The sequence below is a fragment of the Pipistrellus kuhlii genome, unplaced genomic scaffold (assembly GCF_014108245.1).
Source record: "Pipistrellus kuhlii isolate mPipKuh1 unplaced genomic scaffold, mPipKuh1.p scaffold_m20_p_6, whole genome shotgun sequence".
NCBI classification, from domain to species: Eukaryota; Metazoa; Chordata; class Mammalia; order Chiroptera; family Vespertilionidae; genus Pipistrellus; species Pipistrellus kuhlii.
Window position 1 is genome coordinate 13,697,437 of NW_023425562.1, and position 9,573 is coordinate 13,707,009.

At 41.7% G+C, this 9,573-nt stretch overlaps 1 protein-coding gene across 5 annotated transcripts in view; it reads left to right on the plus strand.

The window, feature by feature from the left end:
- SETBP1 (SET binding protein 1) overlaps window positions 1–8,422 on the plus strand; it is a 322,623-nt gene extending 314,201 nt beyond the window's left edge. For all 5 annotated transcript variants that reach the window (XM_045574534.1, XM_045574531.1, XM_036417510.2 and 2 more), the window contains one exon: window positions 3,207–8,422. In XM_045574534.1, coding sequence (XP_045430490.1) covers window positions 3,207–3,823 — 617 coding nt within the window. In that variant the 3' untranslated portion in view covers window positions 3,824–8,422. The remainder of the gene's footprint in view (window positions 1–3,206) is intronic.
- The last annotated feature ends 1,151 nt before the right edge of the window (window positions 8,423–9,573 follow it).

Below are 9,573 nucleotides of genomic sequence, written 5' to 3' on the forward strand. Positions count from 1 at the left end.
GGGAACGAAGAGAAGGAAAACCTAGGTCTAGACCCAAACCACCTCAACCACTTATTTGCATGGCAATTTCAAATACAGAGAAAGGTCCAGAATGATTTGCATTGAGGAGTTAAGAAATGGATTTGCATCTTGCCGTGGCCACTTGTAATTGTGTTTTAGAACTGACAAAGAACAGGCAAGATATAAGGCAATTAGAAGATGGAGGGCAAATATGGAATCAATCTTGCTGCAAAAGCCCAGAAATTACTGTCTAATAATGAAACAATTTGAAGAGAGAAAAATCTGAAAACATTTAGAGAGACAGTGCAATAATAAGCAATAAGGAGAAAGATTTGTGAATATCAAACCATGCCAAGTCCAAAGTCCTTCCCCCAACTAGGATTTCAAAGTTATTAGGTGAAATAAATGTTATAAAAAGCCACCTCACATTTCTCAAGGCATTAATAATGAATATAGGAAAGAATTATAGCAGTCTTTACATCTAGAGGAGAACCTTGAGAGTATGTAGTCTAACGATCCAATGTAGTAGATAAAGAAAAAAAAATTCAGGGAGGCTAAGAGGCCTGTTCTAGTCCAGCTTGCTGAAGTCATTCTTGGTACACTGAACTCTGTTTCTGGTCACACACAGGGACAGTGGTTAATCTTGTTTCATCAATACTTCTACTTACCTTCTCCCTTCCCCATTATTTTGAAGGCAATCCAGATTATATCATATGATTTCCTCTATAAATATTTTAGTAATTTCTTAAAGATATGCACTTTAAAAGAGGATGATCCCAATGCAATTATGACACCTAAGAAAATTAACAGTCTGTAATAATAAAAATAGAATAAGCTAAGTAGACCTGACGTCCTTCTGGACGAAGCCAGGGCTGTGAGGGAAGCTCCCTCCCAGGTGCCTGCTGGCAGCTGGAGGGAAGCCGGTACAAGAAGGCAAGGGAAGAAAGGCCTACTATTGCACGAATTTCATGCATCGGGCCTCTAGTAAGTCTATAATACTATGCAATGTCCATATAGTATTCAAATCTCCACAAATGCATGCAATGTGATCTCTTTTGACAGTTTGTTTAAATTGGCAATGTGATCTCTTTTGACAGTTTGTTTAAATTGGCATCAAAATATGATCATTTTACCTCAAGTCTCTTAATTTACACCTTCACCCTCTTCCCTACCTGTGTCTCCTTGCATCTTATTTATTGAAGGCACCAAGTTGTTGGGCTGGAGATTCCCACCATCTGTGTTTTACTAAATGAATTCCATTGTGTGCTCTGGGATTCACAGTGCTTAGGTCTAGAACTGAGCTGCCCAACATGGTTGTTACTGGCCACAGGTAGCTATTTAAATTAAATGAAAAATTATGTTTCTCTGTCACATTGACCACATTTCCGGTGTTTAGTAGCCACATGTGACTAGTGGCTACCCTACGGGACAACACAAATATGGAACATTTCCACCATGTAGAAGATTCTATTGGATGACACTACTGTAGAGACTTAATAAAGTCCCATGAGGTAGCTTTGGAGGGAAGAGACACTGAAATCTCATCCACCCGGTGTTTGGCCCATTAAAAAAAAAAAAAAAAAAAAAAAAAAAAAAAGTTATTTTTGTAGTCAGAAGCTCACTATGGCTTTTATTTTGATCTTTATAACTTACTTTATTTAAGATTGTTCAGTCGTTAGTCATTGCTCAATAAGTCTTGCAATGACCTTTATCCTAAAGCAGTACCATTTTGACCTATCCTGTGGAACTCAGAGCTTCCCACTCCACAAAGCCAGTATTGTAAAAACTTCAAATAAAACCCCTCCTGGAAACCTGTGTTGGGCACAGCATGAGAGGGGAATGGGATATAGCAGGGGAAAGTACAAAGTGGGACTGCCCAGGAATAACTAAGATTGGTATCCATTTTTTAAGCATTTTCCCCCTCATTTTCCTTAAGATATTTATTCTAACACAACAAAGCGTGATGCTAAAATGCAACATTTTCTTTTAGGCCTGCCACATTTAGTAGGGTCAACATCTTCTACTCTACATCTGGGCTTCTTTGGGGTTGAGCATGTAGGTAAATAATAGAGGTAAGGAACTAATTGAAGACACATTTCATAAATTTATAAGTGGCCAGAGAGAGTGGCCAGTGTGGAGATGGGCAGCAGAGTATGTGTGAGTACCTGTGTGTGTGTATATGAATGTGCACATGTGTTTCGTGAACAACACAAGAGAAAGAACAACCTAAAGGAGGAAAGATCTGCTACGTCTTGAAGCTATTCACACTCTATTGTGTCTGAACTTCAAAATGAAGCAGTTCTGAAGGCTATTTAGTGGCGGCAGTACAGGACTTCCTGAGACCAGAAGTTTGGCTCATAAACTAAAGGAGCATCTGGCCAACAGGACGTGAAAATAGCTCTTTGCAGACAATAGCCTAGTAGTAGGAGTGTAAAGGATTCAGAAACACCTGGCTGATATTTCCCTTCACGTTCCCAGAGGATGAACTAGTCAAGTGGACATCATCAGGCTACTTAACAAGTCCAGAAATTTGGGGCAGGGGCTAGGGGAAGAGAATTAGAGAGATGATGTTATTCTAAATAGAGTGTCCCAGAAAGTAACCCTCCCTTCTGACAGTGGAGGAAGGTTAGGAGTAAAATATTCCAGTTCAGGTCAAGACATCTCTTTTTGGAGGTTGACAGTACATGTGAATCATCCCTGCATTCCAATACCTATCAAGATGGCTTGATAGGGAAGGCTGCTTGTCATTCTATTCATTCAACATTTTCTACAAAAAGAGAAAGCACAACCTAATGCTAAACTGAATCAGATAAAATGTCAAAGGGTCATAAATAATAAAAGCCGTGATAGGAAAATTCATATTGTGATTCCACCATTAGACTTCTGAGTGGATCTCCCTGGTGGCATGAGCCTAAGTTTCCAAATCTTAAAAATGGGAACAGGACTACTTCATGGATTGTTGTGAAGATTGAAATCATAGAAATAGAAATGCTTTGTAGACATAAGATATTTAACCAATGTTTATTTTTATTGTCTTTCATTTTAATAAGGAAAGGGGGAGAATAAATATTGGGTACTAAGTCATGTTCATGGCATTAACGGTCCTATATCTCCACAGGCAAATATGACGCCAGAGGTCACTGAAAAGGCGAGGCTTAGGGCAGCTGGCATCCCGTGCTCAATCTCTTCTCTTTCCCTTCCTGCAGCCAGCTCCTCCCTGAAGAAACGATTCAAGAGGCGGGAGATCGAGGCCATCCAGTGCGAGGTGCGGAAGATGTGCAGCTACACCAAGATCCTGTCCACCAAGAAGAACCTGGACCATGTGAACAAGATCCTGAAGGCCAAGCGGCTGCAGAGACAATCAAAGACGGGCAACAACTTTGTCAAGAAGAGGAGGGGGCGTCCCCGAAAGCAGCCCACCCAGTTCGATGAGGACTCCAGAGACCAGATGCCGGTGCTGGAAAAATGCATCGACCTGCCCAGCAAAAGGGGCCAGAAGCCCAGCCTGAGCCCGCTGGTGCTGGAGCCTGCCGCCAGCCAAGACACCATCATGGCCACCATCGAAGCGGTCATCCACATGGCCCGGGAAGCGCCGCCCCTGCCCCCGCCGCCTCCACCTCCCCTCCCTCCACCGCCCCCCCCCCCACCGCCGCCCCCACCCCTGCCCAAGACCCCCAGAGGAGGCGGGAAGAGGAAACACAAACCGCAGCCTCCAGCTCAGCCCCCGCAGCCGCCCCCGCAGCAGCCCCTTCCCCAGGAAGAGGAGGTCAAGGCCAAAAGGCAGAGGAAGTCCCGAGGGAGTGAGAGTGATGCCCTTCCCTAGGGCGGGGCCGAGCATCTGAACCTGGGGCTGGGGGAAAGGACGCCTTGGAAGGCCCCGGCTACAGGGACACCCTTGCTCTTCTCTCCAGAAGCTGGGCGGGCAGAATCGGGCCAGATGACGGGGTTGAGCCATCAGGAGCTCTTGGGAAAGCAAAGCAGGGGGGACGCCTTCAAAAGAAGCTAGTCTGTGCTTTACAGCAGTCCCCACCCCAGCGGCACTTGGCTGTGGCTAGATCCTGGACAGGCCAGCAAGCAGAAGACCCACGGAGGAGGAGAGAGCTGGTGGTGCCCGTGGCCACCCAACCTCCCATGTCCAAGGTGTGCCCTTGATGCCACTGCATATGCTAACCAGGAAAATGGAAAGGGAAACACCCTCGATTAGGGAACATTCCAAGGGCAGAAAAGCTGCAGATATCTCAACTGGCTTTGTTGTAACCCACTTCCATTTAATTGGTTTTTTTAATTTCTTTGGGTTTTTCAAGCTGGGCTAGGCTTTGGGCGCCAACATGGTCTTCAGGTGGCCTGAATCTTTCCGTTAATGATACAGTTTCTCAGATGGACTCATGTCATCAGAAGGTGGGATTCTTAGACTTGCATTCATCTTCTTCTGTGAGTCTCTCTATCACACATACGCTGATATTTAGCATCATCTGTTCCTCCTTTCCCTTTGCCCGTTAGGTACTTCCATATGCCTTTTCATTAACTTACTGCTGCCTTCTTTTCTTTGGTACACACCTGAATAATGTAAACCTTCGCTGTGTTGTATGTTCACCTTGGCATGCTGTCCCAGGGAACTCGGCTTTGAATCTCAATCCTTGTATTGCTAGAGCCTTTTTAATAAGTGATTTAGAGCACCTGAGGATCTGTTGACCCAGGCATCCGCCAGATTATTTTTATACTTAAAACATATCATCAGAGAATAGGCAGAATAAGATGGTTTTAAAAACTCCACAGCAAATGGAATAACTGACAAATCACCAAAAACTGAAACCCCAGGCACCAGAAAGACAAGTATTTAACAATGCCTTGGTATGTGATTTTTTTTTTTTCATACAAATAACTATGATGGGGAAAAGTTCATGGGAAAAAGGAAACAAAAAGACAATAGGAGAAGTCCATTATCTCTTAATTATTTCTTAAAAGCAAATGGGAGTAAAGTGTTCTTATCTAAAAATAGGAAAAGCTCCAAGGGTATCACCACTCCAATTGTATTGAGCCACCTTGGACAAAATATCCAAATTGTGGTTGCCTTAATAAACTAAAACATTTTTGTACATAATGTAATTATAAATCTATCAGTCTGCATGGATGCAAACTGTGTGTGACAAATCGTCTTTTAAATGGTCAATTTCAACTGTACATTTCTCATCCAAGTTGTACGCTAGTCATTGGTTTAGCGTGGACAGACATTTCATCTCTTATTACCCATTTCCACAGCCCAAGTGAAACATGTTAAGAAGACTCAGAATGAGTATGAAGTCATCCCATTGCCATAGATGTTTTCTAAAAGTCGGATGTGGAAATTTCAAATGAGTATTTTCAATTTCCTCCTCCCTCCTCCCTTTCCCTTCCCCAAGACATTGAACACCTGGCATGGTAGAGTATAAAAAGAGAGACAGAATTAAGTTTTCTAATGGGAATTAGAATATCTCATTTTCCTCTACGTTCAGCTTCCTTACAGGAAGAAGGACTGGCTGGAAATTGTATTATTATTGCAGAACACAACATTATTTCCTTAGAGAGAGATAGATTTTTGTTGGAAACATAAGAGAATAAAAGAGAGGGTATCTGTGGGAGTGAATTTTAAAATTCCAAGTTAATATGCTGACAAGCATCACTGCTCTGTCATAGTACCAACAGTTGGTTGAAATTACCCAGGGAGCCATCTGTTCTGCACTGTTGCCATGGGCTTCCCATCATTTGCTGCCCAGTAGGTCAGTCGCATTTAATCCCAGCAATATGTAAGTTTAAAGGAATGCATTCTCCCGGACTTTAAAGCTTGTATCATAGAGACTCAGTTTGTGACCCTGCTTGACCTTTGGCATTTCACACAAGTTGAACAGCAAAATCAAACCAGCCACTTTCAATTTGTCACTCCCAAGCCATGTCTGAGTGGTTCCAAAGTCACCAGAGAGGAAGTTTTAAATTAGCCCCACTCACCCCACCATTGCCAGGAAAGAGTAACCATTCTCATTCCAATTAAGCCACGAAGAGGGTTCTCTCCTGTTGGACTTTGAAAACCATTCCCTTCATTCTTTCTTTTGCCCTTCTTCAGGTGTTGTACTGTTTTCCCCAAGTCTAGAAGCAGATTAAACCTTCCTGCAGAAGAGAATAAGCTCACACACTAAGCTGCTTAAAGAAGGACCCAAAGCTTAATTGGCATTAACCTCTAGTCTTTGAGAAATTTTACAAGCCAATGAAAAGTACTCCAGGAGAAATACAGCAGAGTTGCAATGTAAACATAAATTCAATTCTTCAGTTTTCATGTGAGTTAAATGCAAATCCTCTACTTCTATAGCCCTAAGAATAGACTGAGAAACTGCAGAGGACCCAAACTAAGACCTACTTGAGGTCCAGTCAATAGCATAGCTGACCACCACACAAATTTCTCCCTTGGTGTCACACATTACTTTTTTTTTCTTTGCTTTCCATTAACATATCTATATCAACATTTCTTTATGTTCTAACCACCTCCTTTCCCTTTTCCTCCCATTCCTGTCCTGGATCAACACTGGCCCAGCCTGGATTTATTCTCTTATTGGTTGGTTGGGGAACCAGATCTCCTGACCTGGTTTTAGCCTGTGTCTAGCCAGCCAACACTGCCTTCTGTGGCCACATTTTTATGTAGCAATGATGTCCTTTGGAATGCCCCAAACTCCTGAAACAGCTCCAAAAAGTATTTTATAATAAATCACTTAGTGTTCTTTCTTTTCTGGAAAACTTGCCTTCAACAATCAGGAAGAGTAAGCCTACTTACAATGTAGGGAGTCTAGTTAGGGGTGAGCAAAGCTCCCCAGAGGTGATTTATGAGCTTCTGATCCACCTTTCTGGGCAACTAGGAGCTACTTGGTTTTCAAGCCCTCATCTCAAATGAAAGGAATAGAAATTTAACTTCCTCTGGCTAAAACCCACAGAAGATAGATCTAAGGAAAGAAGAGGATGTCATGGGCTGGCTTATGACGTGGCAGGACCTGAACTCAGCAGCCACTAACAGGCCAGAGTAGGTGACTAAAGTCTGACAGAGTGTCCCCATGTTAACTTGGATGCTGTCTGGAATGAGGGGCCATCTTTGATGGCAGATGGCAATCAGGATTTGTATTCTACACATTGCTGGGTCTATAAATGTGGTAAGCAAGTGCTGACAATTATAAGATGATACACGTGCAGATCATAAAGGATTTGGTTTTAGGACACTCTTACAATATTCAGATCAGGAGCTTTTGGAGAATATTTTCCCTTACCATTAGGAAGTTTTACCTGGGAACTGTGTAAAGTCTACATATATTTCCAAAGCCTTTAAATGCCAACTGTAGCATGGAGAGAGAGAGGGTGGCAGAAGCCGAAATGCCTCAAAAGCCATTTAAGTGTTACATTGCAGGATTTTCAGTCCTCGTTAAGTAAAAGTAGATAAATATAGACATTACTCTCAACACTACCCCGTAGTATCACCATGGTCCAAATGCCAGAGCTTACAGATAATGTCATCACAGTGCCTAGAAACTCGAACTGTAATATAGCGTAGCATTTTCGTGGTGTTTTTTAAAGTTTCTTTTCACAATGCAAGGCTCCCCCTGCTTCTTGTTTCTTGGAGAGTTCGCCCCACGGATGAGTCTGCCTTCCTTGTTGGGCTCAGTCATGTGGGGAACAGTCTTAGAAGCACATATCAACCAAGGAAGAAACTTCCTGGAAATCTATCGCCCACTTGCCCAGGTATAATAAACACTAAATGGGGGGAGGGAGGGATTGAAAAAAAGCTGCCACTGGTCAACACAAAACGGCAGTTCCAACCTAGGTTGGCATCTTTCTTTTTCTTCCTTTTTAAAAAAAAAATATCTATTTCTTAAATAATAATAAATGCACATGATGTGTTAAATATGTATATATATATTTCAAAAGAAAAAATGGGGCACAAGATTGTCTTACAAGTCGTGCTGGCTAATTTTTAGTTTGTATTCATAAGTGGTTTTTAAAAGCCTTTTTTAAAGTGTAATTTGCATGTTCTACTTTGATTGTATGTAAACATATTTTAGAACAAAAAAATGTATTTGTATTTTATTGAATATAGAGGCAAGAAAAATTGTACATTGTTTGAAATGTTCTTTTTGTAACAGTTTTTATTCATAAAGCATTTTTGTACATTTAAAATGAACATGGACTTGCTGTTATTTGAGGCGTAGATACATCTGGCATGCTTTACTGTCATGCTCCTCCATGGTCTTAGATGTTGGGTTTTAAACATTTTTTCTAAAAGAAAGCTCAGTCTTTTTTGCTACCAGATCAGGTTAGCACAGTATAGAGCACTTAACTATTAAAAAAAAAAAGTTAATCCTATTCATATGTTATTCATTGTGTGAAATTAAAGACATTCAATTCAGTCTAACATGAGTTGTGAATTCTTTTGTTTTCTTTTCCATCTGGTTCACATCACTAAGCAGTTTAAGAGCATTGGAGGGTCTTTGCTCACACCAACTGGATATAGAATCATTGAGAAAAGTCTAACCCAACTTTTGCCTTTTTGTAGGAATCTGTGAAGTCCATTGTGGGCAAGATTTGAGTCTGATTTGCGGGGTTACTGTTCAGAATCTATCACATCTGGACATAAAGCCAATGCTGATTCAAAGAACCAGCGAGTCTTCTGCTAAAAGCATTAAAAAGAGATTTGTAAGGTGTTGGAGACCCATTCTGTCCTAAACTTTTAGAAGAGCATTGTGGATGAAGATTAAGCTTTTTACTAATATCCCACGATGTCAGATTTCTGAAGGATGGATCTCTGGCCGGACTTCAGATTTGACTGGAATAAGAGGAAAGGCTATTTAATCAACCACAGGAAGTCCTGAGGCCCCCTCCATAGTGGACCAGTGTGGGCAAGCCCCGAAAGGCAATGCAGGGAATAGGCAGGCACGTACAAGACAGGCCTGTGGAAAATGAACCAACAGTTCTAAGCAGAATGAGGCATGTGGTAAGCATGCTGGGTCTCAGAAGAAGGAAGGCCCAACACCCAGACTGGACTATTCTCTACAGGTCTAGGTTTTAGTGTAGATTCATAAGTGGATTTCAAAGGCCTTTTTCAAGTGTCACAGGTTCTACTTTGAGAATATAAATGTAAACATACATTCATTTATGTATTCTTCATTTCCTTTATTGTAACTTCTGTGCCTCTTCCAAAAACCAGCAAGGTAAGTAGGAAATGTTCTGAGCAGCTTCCCATCCCTAACCATCAGTCTGATTCACCATCACATTTATTAGGACTTTAGGTATTTGCAGACCCACAGTGGAATAAGGGAAGCCTAGTGGAAGGCATGGAAGCCTTCTCAAGTAGATTATTAGTAAATTATGAGTGCAACCTCAGGATGATCAGAGCACTGGTGCTGTAGGTTGCCTTCTGAGATTGACTTTAGTCAGCAATCTCTTAGAAAGTAGGATTTTCCTCTCCTCTGCCTACTACATTGCACTGAACCAGGCAAATTTAAAGCATTAGAGCATCTTCTTTCTAACTCGGGTTCATTAGACCAGTGGTATTTCTGAAGTCAG